This window comes from Manis javanica, chromosome 7 (genome assembly GCF_040802235.1).
Source record: "Manis javanica isolate MJ-LG chromosome 7, MJ_LKY, whole genome shotgun sequence".
Lineage (NCBI taxonomy): Eukaryota > Metazoa > Chordata > Mammalia > Pholidota > Manidae > Manis > Manis javanica.
Window position 1 is genome coordinate 13,013,074 of NC_133162.1, and position 18,462 is coordinate 13,031,535.

The following is an 18,462-nucleotide window of genomic DNA, read 5'->3' on the forward strand; positions in this document are numbered from 1 at the left end:
GGAGGCTCTAAGCTCTCTGAGAACAGGTGCCAGCACACTACCTAGCATGCAGATGTTCAGGAAATATTTGTGGGGTGAACAGTAAAGAGTGTCCTCGTTGGGGTCTCTGCACTCTTCCACTTCAGTGAATCATTCTTTACACTGCTGAAGGGTCTTTTTAAACATAAATCGGAATGCAGACTTTCAAAAGGCTGCCCATTGCTCAGAATAAATACAAAACTCTCTCCCACAGCCTGTGAAGCTCCCTATGAACTGGGTCCATTGTCCTTTCTAATTTCTCTCCTACCCTCCTCCTGGCTCGGCCTACCAGCCTTCCTTCTGCTCCTCTAACACACTGTGCATTCCTACCTCAGGACATTTGCACTGTCTTCCTCCTACCTGGGAAACTCTTACCCTGGTTGTGTACATGCTTGGCCAAAATAGCTCCAATAACTCATCCTATTACTATTTCCTTACAGCACTTACCACTGTCTAAAATCGTCTAGTTGATTAATGAGCTTTCGTGTTCCTCTTGTGTTGCCCCTTTCTTCCACAGACTTTCGGAGCTTATAGTCTAATGAGCAAGGCCTCTGTTTGCCTTATTCACTGCTGTGTCTCTAACCACTGAACAACTAACAGAGTGTCCGGAAATGAATGAGTGAGAAAAAAAAAACGCATCATACTGTTATGGACTGAATTGTGTCCCCCCCCACCCCACCCTATCCGCAAATTCATATTCTGAAGTCCTAACCCCCAGTGAGACTATATTTGGAAATGGAGCCTTTAGGGAGGTAATTAAAATGAAGTGATAGGGTAGGGCTCTAATCCAACAGGATTGGTGTCCATATAAGAAGAGAAAGAGACACTAGAGCTTTTTCTCCTTAAAGAGCACAGAGGAAAGACCAAATGAGGACATAGTGAGAATGTGGCTGCTTACATGCCAAGAAGGGGGGTCTCACCAGAATCTAGCCTTGATGGCACTTGGAGCTCACACTTTTATCCTCCAGGGCTCTGGGAAAAGAAATTCCTGCTGTTTAAGCACCCCAGTCTGTGGTATTTTGCTTGGCAGCCCAAGCTGACTAACATACACATCATCACTAACTAGCTTGCTGGCCTCGGATGAGTCGGCCTGCCTTAGTTCCCCCTCTATAAAATGGGACTGCCTCTTAGAGTTGTGGTGAAGCTTAAGTGAATTAATATACATGAGGCCATTAGGACACTGTATTAGTGTTAGCTATTTGTATTTGTAATAGCAGGCTCAGTTAAAATCGTGAGTGACGGCAAAAATGCACAAAATTTTAGAACTCCCAAGTAGGATATCTGAAAAGAAAATGTCACCTGAGGAAAGAGATCGCTTGAAGGGGTGCTAGACAAATAGGCAGATTCAGGGGGAGACAGGCGAGGAGGAGGGACTAAGTGATATACTCAGGCAACAGGGAGGGTAGTCTGGCTTGGCCAGGGAGTCTGTAGCAGAGAGGCTCCCATTTTCATTTGCACAAAAACACCAGTGTTCTGAGGCAAAGGAGAGGCCAGCAGATGTTCTGAGCTTCTTTTTTTTCACCGTGATTGCATTCCCCTTATCCACCTCCTCAGGTTTGTCAACAGGCCCTGCCTGGCTGCCCATGATCAGCTGTCACCTCTCTCCCTCCCCGGCACCATGCTTTTTCCAGCTGTCGGCACACTCCGCTTCTCCTGTTCTCCAAATGCCCACCAGAGCAAATGTCCTGGTGCATCTGGGCACCTCTTCATTTTTTAGCCACCATGCTATGCAGTCCCAAGTATGCTACTGTTTCCCTCCCTCCCTTTCTGGCATGCAAAGATTTGTTTTATAAACAGCATCTAACTCTAATGCTCAATTTCCAGTCAGGTAAGTTGGTCTTGTGTAGACAACCAGAATCATTTTTATTTGGTTTCACTGTTTTCAATCCTCCTTTCCCACAGAGCTGAAGCAGGGCTGAGGGGGGAGCCTTCTGGTCACTCATTGCCATTATCTTTCTCCTATGCTCATCTCCCAGAGCTGAAGAACCGGCCTTTGCATCCCGGACACAGTGCAGGGTTCTCTCACTGCCGTCCATCTGGGAGAGTAAACATCAGCCTGCAGTCTCTGCCTCAGACTCTGTGGGGGCAGGAGAGGGAACGAGGGCCTAGGAACAACAACAAAAAAGGGCAGGTCTTCTGACTATTTCTGCTTCCTACAACCCTGTCACTCTGGGCAGCCAGATCCTCAGTTTCCTCATCTGTAAAATGGCTTAGATAGTGGGGAGGGTCAATGCAAAAGGTCTTACCAACTCATAGTCACTGGGTGGATGCGGCCATTCCCACTGTTTTCAGTGCCTGCCTTCCACGTGCTTTCTCATATTTCCTGGCCTCGTGATGGCACCATCCCTAAATTGGGGAGGAAGAGGGATGAGACTCAGTGGGTTTCAGGGCCCTTCCCCCAGCCTGGGGCTTCCCTGATGTGACCCAGGTTTCTAAGTACTCCACTGATGGCGTAAACCCCAATGGGCGGCTTCGTGTGATGTTTTCTAGGAACAACAAGAAGTGAGAATCTGAGACTGCCCCTGAGGCCCCCCAACTTTGTTAGCTCCTGGGAGAAATGGCAGCCCACACCCCCAGCTTCTGGTGCTTGACAGACACATCTAGACTACCTGTTCCCTACAGCATCATCTTAGATTCAGATGCCTCCCAGCTCAAGCTCGTAAACTGAATGAAGGGGCCACCCTGGTGGGGAACTGGGGAGCACGGGCCCCATCCTGTAGGGAGGTCATTTCTTATCTGCAGCTAATTGTTGATGTGGAAAAATCAGCCAGGTACAACCAGGGCATCTAACTTTTTAAGAGAAACTGGGCATTCACGTGTTATGGTGAAATACGCTTATTTTTAAAACACTGAAAATGAACTGAAATCAAAAAAAGAAACACAATGTGGACCAAACAAAGCACAAACCACAGACTGGATTTGGCTCAGGTTTTCAACCTCTGCTTGAAGGAATCCACGTGGGCAAATTGGTAAATACTCAGCGTTACCATTCTCTCCGACTCATTTGCATCTTTCCTGGGACCTTGTCTAGATACCCAGTAGCAGTCAAATCGGACAGCCTGACGACTCTGCTGTAAAACAAGTAGCCTCTGTTTAAGGACCCAACTCGCCTAGGCTTAGCATGTTTGGCCCCAGAATCTGAGAATGTTAGAGCTGGGACCACCAGCTCCCGCTGGGTCGCTGGTCCTGTCTGCTCCTTCTTCAGCAAAAAAGAAAGTGAAGGCCAGACGGAGTAGGGTCTTGTCTAGTGACTGTATCGGAGCAATAGCACAGCCCCCCCAAACTCTGATCTTATTTTATTCCTCTTTTCCTAGAGGTTCCATCTCTAGCTATAAAATAATTGTCTTTGCTTCAACCCTAAATATATTCATCTGAGAAATGGTGTGGGCCCACTCATTTGAGCCACTGGGATTTCAAGCCACTGAAGAATGAAGGGTAGGTTGAATGAGCAGCCAGTACTGGAGTCTGCTCTTAATGGCAGAAGACAAAATCAGGGCCGGCTTTCTTAGATGGCAAATTAAAACACTCTTATGTATATTTTCATCTGATTGCTTCTTTTTTCTTTACCAAGAGAAACATCTCCCTTTTATGACAAATGTGGCAATATGTAAAAACAAGCAAAATAATTTGTCTAGATTAAGAATGCAGTGGGAGCGGCACTGTACCCTCAAAACTGGATCTTTTTAAGTGCTTGTATATTGGGCAGCAGAACCAAATGTTTGAATGGAGGGCTGAGTGTCCTAAACATCAATATTTGTCCCCTGGTTGGCACAGGGCACCGGGAGGGTGTCCGCCCCCTGCATCTCTCTAAAAGGCCTTTTCTGTAGAGACAGTAGACAGAGCTTGGTGGGTGTAGGTAGTAGGTTTCCTCTTCTTTCCATGTACCAGAGGGTTAGAAAAGTCTGAGAAGAAGGAACCTGTGGGGAGAGACCACAGCTAGCTGCAGACACGCAGGCTGCTTGCAGAGAGAGCCTCCGCTCCTCCAGGTGTCCCCTTCTTGGTCTTCAGTTGGCAGTATTGTGGCATAGCATAACATTGCTATAAACAGCTTCTGACGCTATCAAATGCCACCACCACACTTCGACATTTAATCCTTAGCAAAAGCTGTTTATAGTTCTGTGTTCCTCTTCACAAACACTGTATCTTAATTTTATTAGCTTTTCCACAGAATTCAGACAGATTACAAAGGCTCAATTTTCCCTTCCAGAAGTCATGCTGGTTTAATTAATGTTTGTAAAGTGCTTTTGAAGAGGGAAAACGCTGTAGAAGCAATCGTAGTATTAGGAGGTGCTCCGCAATCTGACTCTAACATCTTCCTCTCGTAAATGTCACCCCTGCCGTCTCATCGGATGAGTGTTAGTTCTGACCACTGTTTCATTCCATGGAGAGAGTTTCTGCCTCATGGGATCCTGCTGGGCCCCAGGGTCAACTACAGTTATCTGTGGCCCTGTTACTACAGTTCTCTGCTTCTTCTTAGCTGAGAGTCTTGGCCTTCTCTTAGAACAAATGTTTCTAGCAAATAGTTAAAAGTCTTCCCGCTTTGTTTTCCTCCTTTGGCAAATACTAATGAACGCTCAGCATGTACCAGGCACTCTCTTCCTCTTGGTTCCCTTTTCTTGCCTGAGCTAAAGGTTTGCCGAGTGACCTAGGATGAGTCATTTCATCTGTCTGCACCTGTGTTGAAGGGAACTAACAGAAAATATCTGGGGTTGATAGAGCTCACACTCAGCTCCAGATTCCTGTTCAACATATCTCACCTCAGCCACCTTTAAGTAGTGAATGAAAGGAAGTCTATGCTGCTTCCACTGCTTCCACACAGGTGTAGTTTTGCCTTGCAGAATGACAGTGACTTCTCTCTCATTGTAAAGGGACATGGTGTGACACATATGTAGCTTTTCTAAGTTTATTTTATATTCAAATGTTTCTCAAAGGTTTTATGTGCTTCTCTGCCTTCTTAAACAAAAATGTACTTTAATCTTTTGAAGCTCACTTCCCTGAATATCCGGTGTCACATTGCATTCTATGGCTCTCATGCCCTCCATCAAGAGCACTTAAGGTTGCAGTTACTTGTGTCCAAGCTAAGTCCCCTGAGATTGTGATATTTTTTGTTACTGGTTTGTTTTCTCTCTCTCACCAAGATTCGTACCTCAAGCAGTACTTTCCTTTCTCGTCTGCTACTCTTAACCTTTTGCAAGCTAGGAAATAGGAGCATTAGGCTCATTGGAAGAAGGTCTAAAATAAAAGTAAGTAGGCTCTGAATGAGGGACTGAGAAGTTCTCCTATGAGCAAAGCACCCAGTTGTAATTTACAGAGTCTGTGATATACCATTTTCACTTCTCAATGGCCCTGTCTCCATCCCTTTTCAGTTGTAGCTTTCTTCTAGATGGGGTAAGGTTTATAGAATAAGTGACTTATGCGCAAACATTCCTGCACACTGAAATCAAAACACCTCACGGCTTTGATACAGGGAGTTCTTAGAGCCCTGCACAGAGTAGGTGCCAGTACCAGCCTGCTGAATAAATGGCTCCAGCAGCTTTTCAGGAAGTGAGGAATTTTAGAAAATGATGGGGTTAAGATGCTTTGAAACACAAATGTACTGCTATTATTAAGATACAAATTTATAAGCCATGTTTCCTGAAAAAACCTCAAAGTTCTCTGTGACCCAGAAAACGTTGTAATAAAATCAGCCTTTCTTTTTGTTCTCCCAAAATGCCTTATGTGGAGAATTTCAGAGCCAAACAACTACCTGTTGTCATTTTCCATTCATTACCCTAAGTGTTACTGTATCTGTTTTTCTAAGGGTGAGAGCAGAACATGTTCATTTGGATCTTTTTTTTTTTTTAAAGAAAGAAACTCAGGGTTCTGTACTCACCTTCCAGGGAAGTGGTCTCATTTGATTTTGAAGAAGTAATGAAGATCTTGGCAAAGGCCACCTTTATCCCATTTCCAGTTCTAACACTTTTATTCTGTGTGGTCTGAAGAGTAACATGCTATGTCTCTTATCAGCCCAGCCTATACTGTGTAATGCCTGAAATAGAGAAAGGACAAAAACAAACATCAATTATTCTTTAAAATTCGGTTAATTCCGTAAGAGGCACTATATAGCTCATTGGTCAAGATCATGGACTTGGTTGGGTATGAGATGGTCCTTGGTTTGAATCCAGGCTGTACCACTTCCTAGCTGTGAAATCATGGACAAGTTGTTTAGCCTCACTGGTCCTCACTTTCTCATCCATAATATGGGTATTTCAGTTACCATTGCTGCATAACAAACATGCAAAGCTTAGTAGCTTAAAACAACAACAACCGTATATGTTTTAAAGAATCTGTTTGTACAGGGTTCAACATGGATAGCTTATACCTGCCTCACATGGTATTGTTGGGAATCCCTTATAAGGTTGCATTTAGCTGCCAATTCAGCCTGGCTGGAACATTCAAGATGGCCTTACTCCCAGAACTGGAAGTTGGTGCTATCAGCTGGGGCAACCCAATTTTCTATATGGCCTCTTTTCCTCTAGTAGAGAAAACTGGCTTTCTTAAGGCATGGCAGCTAAATTCTAAGAGAGCAGGAATAGAGGTCACCTAGCCCCAGAACTGGCACAGTGTCACTTCTGCTATTTGTATGATGGCAAACTGATCTAAGAATGTCATGAAGCCAGCCAAATATATCAAGTGGAAATAGACTTCACTTCTTGAAGGGAGGAATGGCAAAGAATTTATGGCCATTTTTAATCCAACACAATGGGTATACATAATTTTTCTTTTATTAAAGGGCTGTTATAAGAATTAAATGAGATAATAGCAGCCAGTAAGTCCTTAATAAATACTATTTATTACTGTTATACTGTATTGAATCAGTATGAAGCCAATCAGATTTGCCATCTACTATATGGACCTTTCAGTTACCTGGCTGTCCCTTCCTTCTTGCTATTTTTGATTCCTATCTAATACAGTGCTGGGATAGCTCAAAGATGCTCAAAGAAAGATACCAATAGTAGATATTTATTGATTGTGTTCATTATATGTCAACAATGTTCTAAGCACTTTGTGTATATTACATAATAACCTTGTGGGTACTAGGCCTAACCTCATTCTGCAGATAGGCTACTAAGTCACCAAAAAAGCAATCAGCCTAAAGTCATACGCCTAGTAAATCGTGGGGCTGGGATAGCAATGTAGGAAGCAGAAGCCAGGCTGACCCCAAAACCCTGTTTGTTTATTATATCACTCCAAGGTCCCTTCCAAATCAAAAATTGTATTTTGCTTTTATGTACAAAATACACAAAGTAATTGAAGGAACTTGGCTTCCAGGTACAAAATACAAATTTGAAATGGAGCCCAATGGGATTGTTTGCTTGAAATGAAGTCACATTAATTCAGAATTTAGCTCTGTGCACATTGGCTAATACTCTATCTTTAGCTAATGGGAAGGAAATGTCTTGATGCATGACTATTTTTCATCTTGAATATTCAGTATCAGTTCTAATTCACTTGCTTCTCTAGTGCCCAGACTACCTCCTATAAAATGGAGATAACAACAATTAGATGAGATTGAACCCATCACCATATGCAACTTGATTGGGTTGAAAATCTTTATATAAAGGTTAGATATTCTTGTTTTTAGTTAGTCATTATTAAAAGGTGTCCTGATTCATTGTTACAGAAACTTAATTTCTGGTTGTATCATCTTTTCTGATGCAGTTCTTTTCAAAATGATGTCTCAGGTAATTAAGTTATGCTGTCCCCAAACCATTCATAATCTAAGAGGATCTCAAATTTTCTGCTGGCATGTTTTCCCCTCCTACATCTTTCTGAAATAAAAATGATGATGGAAAAGGAAAGCATCGTGTACTATCTCTGATCCAGATTTCTGTTGCAGTGACAGGGCACAGGCAGGGAATATGAAAAACACCCCTAACACTCTTGATTGTGATTAAGTTAATTTCTATGGTGTAATTTTACCCAATCCCCAAGAGAGAATTCATCTTGTTCAGGTTCTGGGAAGACTGGGTGATGGTGGGGATGTAGCTTTAAGTCAGGAGACCAAGATTGTAGCACAGAATCCCCCACTAACTAGTTGTTTAATCCTTAACAAGTTGCTTTGTCTTTCTAGGCTCATTTTCCTCATCTGACAAGTCAAATGAAGGTTATAGAATAGATGGTCTCTATAAAACCTTCCAGCTCTACAGTTCTATTCTGGGTCTGTGTGCACCTGCACATAGTGATATGGGGGCAGGAAGGGTACTGGGGAGGGAGGCAAATGTAGCCAAGGGAATAAAACACTTTTACCTAGAGCAGCCCTGTGTCCAAACATGTTGTGTAGTACAGGCTTGTCTCAGATTATCCAAATAATTGACTGAGCTCCTTCCTTTCTTTGCCAGTGGACACACAGCTTTAGTTTTTCTGGGAGCAGCAGCTGTTTTTCTGAAATTTCTATCCCAGGGCTTTCGTCCTCCACTGTGCCCTCAGAAACCTGTCATGGTTTTTCTGGATGGATGCCCATAGAATTTTAATCCAGTCACACACACACACACACACACACACACACACGCGCGCGCACACACACACACACACACACACACACACACACACACACACACACAGTACTATGCATAACAAAAAGCAAAACCAAAGCCAGGTTATGGGGTGGTGGTTTCTTTATTGAATTTGGTTATTTCAAGGGCTTGGAACATAGAGGGACATTGGTCTCCAACACAGCTTGTGCTGCTAACCTTGAGCCATGACTAGGGCCAATGAGTTCCCTTAGTGAAGGTTTGTCCTTGAAGCTGTGGAGAGGAGTCCTGTACGCTTTAGCACCCACCTTTGTCCTGCCCCAGGTCTTGATACCTCCAGGCTCTTGTTAAATGGCTGTTTGATTAAATTAGGTGTTTTCCTATAACATCGCTTCTTTTCCCCCCTTCTCCAATAAGTATTTGCATTTCCAGTAAGTGGGGAAGAAAAGGTCCCTCAGTAAGGTTGGCAGATTCCCCCAACTTTATCCAGCTTTCAAAAGGTAAGGTCTTCAACTTCAACTTGCGGAATGATCCCCTGGGGCGGCGGCTAGAAATGCATGCTCTCAGACATTCATTCAGTAGGTTTGGATCCAGAAAACTGCATTTTACTTAGCCCAGGACAGCTTAATACCAGAGGGTGATGGACTCCTAGGAAATGCTCATGGCTAGAAATAAATAGCATGATCAGAAACAAGAATTTCATATTTCCATTTGTATTTAGTGTTGTTTGGATAAAAGTCATGAAAACTGATGCCTAATAATCAGGATTCCTGGCATTATCGTCGAGGTCATTACTTTGTATCTCTGACACACATCCTGATGACCTGGAGATTCTAAAAAGTTGAAGCAGGGATAGGTTTTGAACCAAAAAGGGGCAGAGTCCTATAGGGCTGCTAAAGAAGAGGATGACTAGGATTTGAAATCAGGCAGAACTGAGTTCATATTCTGCAGTTGCTGACTCTGACTTGGGCAAGTTATTGAACCTCCCTGAGCCCCTGTTTTTTCATCAACAAACCTGGGAAGAAAATTAAATGAGTATGTGCCCAGTAAGTGACTGCTCACTTACAACAAAATGTATCAGTTACTCCTCTACAAGATAGGGGAGAGGCAAGCATCTCTGAGGCCCAAATTCAAATCGGTCTTAGGGATTTGTCCACAGCTGGGCATATCCTGTGGTGCCAGGGATTTTCAGGCCCCTGACAACCTGGGGCCTCTACTGCCCACATGTGAGTCCTTTCTAAGGGCAGCAATTTCCTCCCTGGCCAGTTCCCCTTCTCACTTAAAAAAAAGAGGTCATGGGTTGAGCAGTTTTTAGAAACTTTCCTCTGGGTCTTTGACCCAGTGCCACAGGTGTCAGCAGGAGCTTTGAGGAGGTGGGTGAGGCCAGGGACCAAGAGCCACTCCGAGGTGGCCCCATTCTGGCCAGGGCTGAGGTCTGGGAATCTCTGCGACCCGCAGGTCTCCTGAGGGGGTGAAGGGACTCCAAATCCTCCTGAGCTGGGTACGCAGAACGGTTGGGGCAAGGGCCCAACTAGGGCCAGCTGTCCAAGAGTATGACCCTCACACTGTCAGGTGGCAGGAAAGAGCCGGTGGACCGGGATTTGGGACCCGCGGCGGCCCCAGGGCCAAGCACTACGGGGAACCTAGGGCCCCACACGCTGCCTGGCTCAGGGATCCGCACCGGCTGCAGCGGAATGGGAGCCAAGACCGGGCGGCGGGTCCTCAGGCGCCAGCCTGGGCGTTTGAGAGCTGCAGGAAGCAACTGGCGAGAGAGTCGGCTGGATTTTGTTTAAATCCCACTCTACATCCCCAGAACAGGGTGGCCTCGAGGACCCTTCTCCCTCTCCACTGCACCCGCCCCCACCGCGCCATCCGGGAGAAGGGCAATCAAATGTGCCCTCCACCCGTGGGCCAGAACGAGGAAAGCCACCCGTTTGCCAGGGACACGGGAAACTCACCGCCCTGCAGACAGCAGTCAGGACAATCACACACACACACACACACGGAAATTAAGTAAAACCCCAAAATCTGCCTCCAGGGCCAGAGTCGCCCTCCGGAACCGCACTGAGAGGGGGTTCTTCTGGGGGTCTCCGGGGTGGGGGTGGGGGCCCTCCGGTCCCGGCAGGTTCGACGGGGTCGCGCGAGGCGGCCAGGGCTGGGGCGGCGGCGGAGGGGCTTGGGGCGGGCGGAGCGCTCTGCGCCGCAAGCGGGGGCCCCTCGGAGCCCACCGCACACACTCGCCCCCACCCCTCCGCTGCCTCTCTCCCTCTCTCCGTCCTACCCGTTCGCCGCGACCCCCGCCGCAGCCCCTCCTCTTCCCCTCCCGCCTCCGCCCCCATTCTTGGAATTGTGTGGAAAAATTCTCAGCCAAACCTCCCACCTCTCTCATCTCCCCCAACTCCCTTTAAAAAAAAAAAACCCTTTCCTCCCCAGCCCCTGCACTCTTTGTGAATGAGGGCAGGGAACACGGCCCTTCCCCCGCCCAGGAGCCACGCCAGACCGCCGCACTCAGAGGACTGTTTGTTAATAGTCCAATTAGATAATTGCCATCTTTCACTCCTTTTGCTCCGCATTTCCCATAAAGGAATGAATGGGGAGAGCGGCGTGGAGAGGGCTTCTGCCCCGGCAAGGTGACGAGAAGGGCTGGAGCATGCTCCTTGCACAAGGCCATGCGCTTGAATTGAATCATTGTAGCCTAATCAATGCTCTTATTGGATTACTGGCTGTTGCTTTTCTCAAAGATATTGTAGCAGAGACAATGAAATAGCTAGGGGAAAACTTTTTTTTTTTTTTGAAGCAGATCTCACAGTTGAGATTTTCTCGGCTCTCCCTCTCCCCCCTCTCTCTCCTTCTGGACTCTGAGTACAAAGCTGCCCTTTGAATGGGCTGCCTCAGGGCTGCTGGAGGTGCAGGCATGAAAAAATCCAACTGGAACTAAATGAAGAGAGGCGGCAGTTTAAGATGGCTGTCAGCGTCGAGGTGTGTTCAGAAGGACTTGTTTGGGAAGAAGGCTTGGCTTTTTAGAGTGTGGGGGAGATACTTTTTGGGAAAACTTTTCTCTTCCCTCCCTTCTTTTTTTCCCCCTAGAGGCTACTGCTTTCTTCCGCTGCAGGGTGTTTTTTTTGTGTGTGTGTGTGTCCCCCCTCTACCCTCATTCCCCCTCCACCCCCATTCAGCTCTGTCTGTCGAGTGTGGAGAAAACCCCTCCAGCCAGTATGTGAGCAGGAGGGTCAAGGCAAAGGGAAAGTTACTAATGCCTGCTAATGGTACTAACAATTCAGGATGAATCTTGTCAAAAGTTTTTATGGAAGTGTGGTCTTTGATTGTGTGTTTCCTGAAAGCAAGACCAATCATTTCCGTTTATTCACTGGCTAAACCCCTACTTGATTGGGGACAAGGACAGAAACCATCCATTACGATCTGATATATTATCCAAACAATTTAGTGTATTCATGAGGTAACCGAAACGTGGGGGCTGCGAAATTACCCGTAATCAATTGCAACAGCGAGTGTGCGTCCCCCCGGGTGTCGGACAACTACAACTCGCGTCTCAGTAACAGGCGGGAGCCGCAGCATTTTGGAGTTGCGCTGCTCGCTACCTGATCGCCTGGCTGGGGACACTGGACGTGCTCAGAGGACGCGGGTGCTGACGAGGTGGCCTCGCCGCTCCTCCACCGGGATCCTGGACCAGACCCTCTGCCTCTCCGCGAGCGCGCCACTCGCCGGTCGCCTCTGACCCGCCCGCGGCCGCCGCAGCCTCCCCGCGGGGACATTCATTCTTGCCGCCTGCCTCTCTTCGGGCTGGGCGGCAGGGGCTGCATTGTAGGGGGTTTGTCCCCCCTCTGCCTCTTTTCCCCCTCTTTTTTCCCCCTCTCTTTTTTCTTTCTTTCTTTTCTTTTTTTTTTTTTTTTTTTTGTTGTTGTTGCTCTTGCCTCTCCTATGTTCGGGAAACCAGACAAAATGGACGTTCGGTGCCACTCGGACGCAGAGGCTGCCCGGGTGTCGAAGAACGCCCACAGGGAGAGCCGGGACAGCAAGGGCGCGGAGGGGAGCCTCCCCGCTGCCTTCCTCAAGGAGCCGCAGGGCGCCTTTTCGGCGTCAGGCCCAGTGGAAGACTGCAACAAAAGTAAAGCAAATTCCGCCGCCGACCCGGATTACTGCCGCCGGATCCTGGTCCGAGGTAGGGACGGGGCAGGGCTGCGGGGCGCGTTGTTTGGGGCTGACTCTGGGGCCCGACCCGCGCGCTGCCTTGACCCGGGCTGGCGGGGAGGGGGTGCAGGCTGGGACTTAGGAGAAAGTTGCTATCGCCCCCACCCCACCGCCCTGTCTGCCGCGATTGGCCGGCCTCTGGGGACTCGCACTCGGGGCGCGCACTCTCCAGGCGTCCCGGCCCTCCAAACCCCGAGGGGCACCGCCGGCTGGGCGGCTGGGGGAGCCGCGGGGCTGGTCGGGAGGGCCCAGGCTCAAGGCTGCGGCCTCCGACACGGGGGAAGAGCAGGGAACTCCGGAGGATGTGCGCGCGCCCTGCGGGCCGGAGGACCTGCCGGGAGGCTGCCTGTGCGGGGTCCCGGGCCCTGTGGGTCGAGCGCACCCAAGGCGAGCGCGGGTGCCGGGGAGCAGCAGCCGATCGTGAGCTGTCGGCCTGGCCAGTTGGCGCGCTGGGCCCAGGGACCGGGCGCGCGCTCGCGGCTGGCCGCTGCCGCCGGGAGAAGCCATACTGAGTTGCGGGGCCGTGGATGCCGCCTTGGTGCTCGGCCCCGCTCTGTTCCTCTGTGTGCGCTTGGCTCTGGCTGCAGCAAGGGCGAGGCCGGGCCGCGGCCGGGCACTGCCCCCGCTATTAGATCGCCGGGGTCTGGAGGCCCGACTCGGTCTCCTCTATTTTCGCTGCCGGGGCTCTACAGGGACCCCGGGGTGGGAGTGGGGATCGCTGGAGCGTGGTCTGGTCCTCACGCACCAAAGGTCGGGCCCGCAGGCCCCGGACTGGTCCATTCTGAGATTCTCAAGCTACAGAGGACCCGCACCGGGCAGCTTCCAGGCCAGAAGGAACATCAGCAGATTTTGAATTGATTTCCCCCCCCCTCCCCTGTTCAGAGAGCTCTGCAAAGGCAAAATCTGGTTCCCCTTCCCGTCAGCAGTGTGGAGTTAGCCCACTCGCTTCTCAGTCTTCGCTTCCCAGATGCACCCTCACCCCCACCCTGACACCTCCGGACTGCAGGCTGGTGGCGACTGTGTCCCCAAAGCCAGCTTCAACCAGGGGGTGGAGGGCGACGGAAGGGTTCTGGAGGCTGACATCTCCCATTCCCCAGATGCCAAGGGGTCCATCCGAGAGATCATCCTGCCCAAGGGCCTGGACCTGGATCGGCCCAAGAGGACACGCACGTCCTTCACCGCGGAGCAGCTCTACCGGTTGGAGATGGAGTTCCAGCGCTGCCAATACGTGGTGGGCCGCGAGAGGACCGAGCTCGCCCGACAGCTCAACCTCTCCGAGACCCAGGTACCAGGCGGCCAGGCTGCACACACTCTGCACCAGCATCTCTTCCCACCACCCCAGACAGCTCTTTCTCATCAACTAGCTTGGCTCTGGAAAGCCTCTCCCAGAGGATGTGGAGAAGATAGGGAGGGTGGGGAAGAGAGGCCTAAGGCTCTCTCTCCTTCCATAACTCATCTCTATCCCCCTACATCTCCTAATCTTCCAGGGTCCATGCTCTGCCCACCTTGGCCTAGCCCAGAAGGCCCCAAACCCTGTCCTTTTGGGATTATTTTTGGACCCCAGTATTGAGAATTCCATGTTTGCCTCTATTTTACAAGGAACTGATGTTTACCCCTGTTTTGGCCACCCCATTTTGGCCAGGTTTCTGGGCACACCCCTTCTAGGGATTCCAGCCTTATACAACGTCCAGGGCCATTCTGCAAGACCAGGGCTACGGGCCAAAGCCCCCTGCTTCAGTGCTGTGGGTGACAATTAGGGGTTAGAAAGGTGCACATTCTCAAGATCTGTCTGTGTGTACCAGCCTGCCCTACCCCTTAAGGCTTCCCATGCCCTGAGTGGGTCCCAGACCTAAACACCCACTTTGGGTTCCTAGAAGGCCCTGTCTTCTGTGCCAATGATGTCAGGTATGGATGGGAAGCAGATGTGAGGCCCTGGGAGCTTGCGCTGCCAACTGTACTTAAGGTCTTTTCCCTTACATGAAATCCATAAGATGTTACTGGAGCTGGCCATGTGGGCTCTGGGCCCAGAGGCATTTAGGGTCTGAGAGCTTTGCCCTGGGGAGGCCCTGGGCCTGGCCGGGGCATGGCACTAACTTGGCCCATGTGAGGCAGACTTTCTGAGGGTCTGTCCCTTTCCCTGTGCCAACCATGAAACAGGTGGGGAGCATTTTAGGTGTGGTATCTGGGTAGAAAGCTGAGAACTGAGGACAGAACATACTGGATGTTCTTTTTGAGTTTGAATTGGCATAGTAGCTTTTCCCCATTCTCTCTGTTACTACTCATCTTAGTTTACAAAGTCTAGACAGCATAACCTTTCTTTATAGCTACTAAATTCCATTCTGAGCCACCCATTAGGTCTGGAGAGGAGCAGAGGGAGAAGAGGAAGTTGGTGGAGAGAATTTAGTCCACCCCAGTCTCCTGACTTCCTCCCATGATTTTACAGTTCATGATAGAAAGCAGCAGAGTGATAAATTAAGAGTATCACTCAGACCCTCCAATCTGGCTGGCAGTGAGAGGAGGTGGGGAAAGTTTGGTCTGTAAAGTCCATCCTGCACAAATTATTCCTTCCACACCCACTATCCCTGCTTGCTGCTAGTTGATGGTCAAGTCTAACTCTAACAAGAAAGAAGCAGCCTCTTGAAGCCTTCAGCAGGGCTAGTGCTGCAGGAGCTAAAATCAAGCCCGTTGGGCCAGGGACCTGGGTCCAGAAAGGCAGAGCAACACTCCTCCCACTCACCCCTATTTCCCATTCCCACTCCCCACCCCCCACATAGCATCCTCCAGGCTTCACAGTCTCTTCTGCAAATGTGGGCTTTCGAGCCTCGCTGATCCATTGTCGGGCTGCGGGTAGTGCGGCCCGTAGTGTAACCCCTTTTGGTCTTCCTTGAGTTAGGGTCGTGATAATTTTTAGTACTTTGTTATTTATAACCTCGGCAGCTTGGACCTGCTTCCAGGATGGGGACTCGTAGCCTAGCGTAGTTGTGTCCCCCTTACGGTGGTCCTGATTCGCTCGGCAACTCCTAGGCGAGGATCTCTCCCTCTGCGGGGTGGGACTGCCCTGGGGCTAGGGCTGGGGTTGGGGAAGGGTCCCGGAGCCCGCACCCTTTGACGCCCGTGTTCCCCTGTCTCTCCCATCCTCCCCCGCGCACGGGCGCGCAGGTGAAGGTCTGGTTCCAGAATCGGCGCACAAAGCAGAAGAAGGACCAGGGCAAGGACTCGGAGCTGCGCTCCGTGGTTTCGGAGACCGCGGCCACGTGCAGCGTGCTGCGGCTGCTGGAGCAGGGCCGCCTACTGTCGCCGCCTGGCCTGCCCGCGCTGCTGCCGCCTTGTGCCACCAGCGCTCTCGGCTCAGCGCTGCGCGGGCCCAGCTTGCCGGCCCTGGGCGCGGGCGCCGCCGCAGGGTCAGCGGCAGCAGCGGCTGCCGCCGCCCCAGGTCCCGCCGGCGCCGCGTCCCCGCACCCGCCGCCCGTGGGTGGCGCCCCGGGTGCCGGGCCGGCTGGGCCAGGGGGACTGCACGCAGGCGCGCCGGCGGCCGGCCACGGCCTCTTCAGCCTGCCGGTGCCCTCACTGCTTGGCTCGGTCGCAAGTCGCCTATCCTCCGCCCCTTTGACAATGGCCGGTTCGTTGGCCGGGAATTTGCAAGAACTCTCCGCGCGATACCTGAGCTCCTCGGCCTTCGAGCCTTACACCCGGACCAACAATAAAGAAGGGGCCGAGAAAAAAGCGCTGGACTGATTTTAAGTATTTCCCTGTATTTATATTTATAGTATCTATTGTGGTGATGATATTTATGGACTCATGCGCTTTAGGCCCCGAGTCTCCTGCGCTGGAGTCCCGACGCCCAGCCTCCCTCGAGGTCTCCGACAGTTCTCCTTCCCTACCAGACTCTGCTACCAATATATTTCATTTGGGCTATTTTTTTCCCTGCCCTTCCTCCGTGTCAACCCTCTGCCCCAACTTCCTTCTGAAAGCAGGAGAATCCAAAGAATTGGGGGAAATGCCCGAGTTAACCAACCTGATGTCCCAACCAATAACTGGCCCTGGAGGGAAAAGACTGGTTATAAATCCAAAGCACAGGACAACTGCTCTAGATCGGCTGCTGCTGCCACTGATTACTATGAATATTTGAAAGAGGAAAGCTTCACGCAGACCCCAGGGGCTGAAAAGGCTGGCAGGTTTCATTAGCCCAAAAAGAAGGACGTTCCTTCCTCTCGCCAGAAAAACCAGGGCTTTTGGAAGCCCCTGGGCCCCACTTTGCGGGCCTCTCGGGAGAGCCGGTGCACGCGCAGCTTGCTGGCTGGACAAATCCTGCGGGGTTGTCTCTTCTTTACAGCAACTCCAATCAGAACCATCCCGAGCTCAGCAGACAATGAACCAAACATCAGGGTGGGCAACAGTGGTAATAAAGTTGATCTAACGAGCAATAAACCAGAGTAACAGCTACCACGTAAAACAAGATGAAGTGGAACCAGTTTTTAAATATTCAAAACAATGGAGTTTGGAAGGTTTGAGAAAATTCAGGATAAAGAATGAGCCGCAGGGCAATGCAAAATTAAAGTTCTGGGTGTTACGACTTTAAACAAGAATTCAAAAGGGAAAAACAAAAGAAAACCCAGCGCCGCTAATGAAAGAAAATTCAAAACCTTTTCTCCGAGGCTGTTCCGGGCGGTGGCCGGCAGCCCCACGCTCCTCCAGGAGAAAGAGCCCACAGGGTCCTCCCGGCGGTGTTGCGGTCGCCGGCGCGTCTCCCAGACGCGTGGCTCTGGGCACAGTGTTGGGTTTGGAAATGAATCGTGACCATTTGATCCTTTCCCCGACTCCCGGATTCACAGAAACCGTTCCAGCAGGGAGGAAACGCCCGGATTTCAGGGCAATTCTTGGCGGACTGGGAGGCAGGGACGCAGCTGGGGACAGCAAGGCGGCCCAGCCTCCTCTGCCGGCCGTCTCGGTGTCCAGATCAGCGGCCTGCGTGGATAGGAAAGGCGCACCTCTGCAACCCTCTTCCAAAGCAAACCCCAGGGTTTCTTTTCCATGGGCCCAAGTCGGTAACCCCGCACCGCCACGCAGTCAGGGCCTCAGCCCTCACCGGCTCAGCGACCACCGTCGTCCCCGCAGCCACCGCCACCCGCAATTTAACCAAAACCACAGACCCAGACGGCGAGGTGCCGCAGTGTCTAGAATGTATTCTTCCACCTGAAGCGAGCGCAGAGCATTTTTAAAATAGTAATTTTATTGTAAATTATTTACGTCAAAAGCTCCTTTCCTTTTCCTTTTTTTTTTTTTTTTTAAGGAAATAGTGAAGAAATAATGAACGATTCAAACGGGGTAGGTGTCACTGAATCCTGGCTACTAACTTTGTTCTGAATGTTTTGGATATTTGGATGTTTTGTATTTATGTGGTGAGAGTGAAATATATATATCTATGATGATAAATGGGTGTATTTTTGTCTTATATTTGAAGGATAAAAAAACAAAAACAAAAGAAGAAAAAGAAGAAAGAACCAAGCAAATGATGAATGTCGGCGCAGGGACGCCTGGGGCAGAGGGTAGCAGCCCCGGCAATGCCGGGCCTTGCAGCTGGTATCCTGAGCGCCTGGGGTGAGGTTTGGGGAGAATTTCTCGAGAGACAGAGAGGCCTGGCTCCAATGTAGGTTCCTCTTCACTGAGTTACCTCACTCGCCGACTCTGTCTCGTTGGTGTCAGACCTTCAGGTTCCTTCCCC

The 18,462-nt window shown here is 50.0% G+C and overlaps 1 protein-coding gene across 1 annotated transcript; it reads left to right on the forward strand.

Annotated features, from left to right (window-relative positions):
• Positions 1-11,734: 11,734 nt before the first annotated feature.
• VAX1 (ventral anterior homeobox 1) lies at positions 11,735-18,135 on the forward strand. The gene is made up of 3 exons (XM_037011680.2): positions 11,735-12,711; positions 13,838-14,025; positions 15,900-18,135. Exons 1-3 carry the CDS (start codon positions 12,471-12,473, stop codon positions 16,473-16,475), a joined length of 1,005 nt encoding a protein of 334 aa, XP_036867575.1. The 5' UTR covers positions 11,735-12,470; the 3' UTR covers positions 16,476-18,135.
• The last annotated feature ends 327 nt before the right edge of the window (positions 18,136-18,462 follow it).

What these genes read in the sequence shown, in the direction of transcription:
- VAX1 (XM_037011680.2), top strand. Translation starts at nt 12,471, where the DNA reads ATGTTCGGGAAACCAGACAAAATGGACGTTCGGTGCCACTCGGACGCA. An exon ending in CCGCCGGATCCTGGTCCGAG is followed by an intron (nt 12,712 to 13,837) that starts GTAGGGACGGGG and finishes CCCATTCCCCAG; the next exon opens with ATGCCAAGGGGTCCATCCGA. An exon ending in TCAACCTCTCCGAGACCCAG is followed by an intron (nt 14,026 to 15,899) that starts GTACCAGGCGGC and finishes ACGGGCGCGCAG; the next exon opens with GTGAAGGTCTGGTTCCAGAA.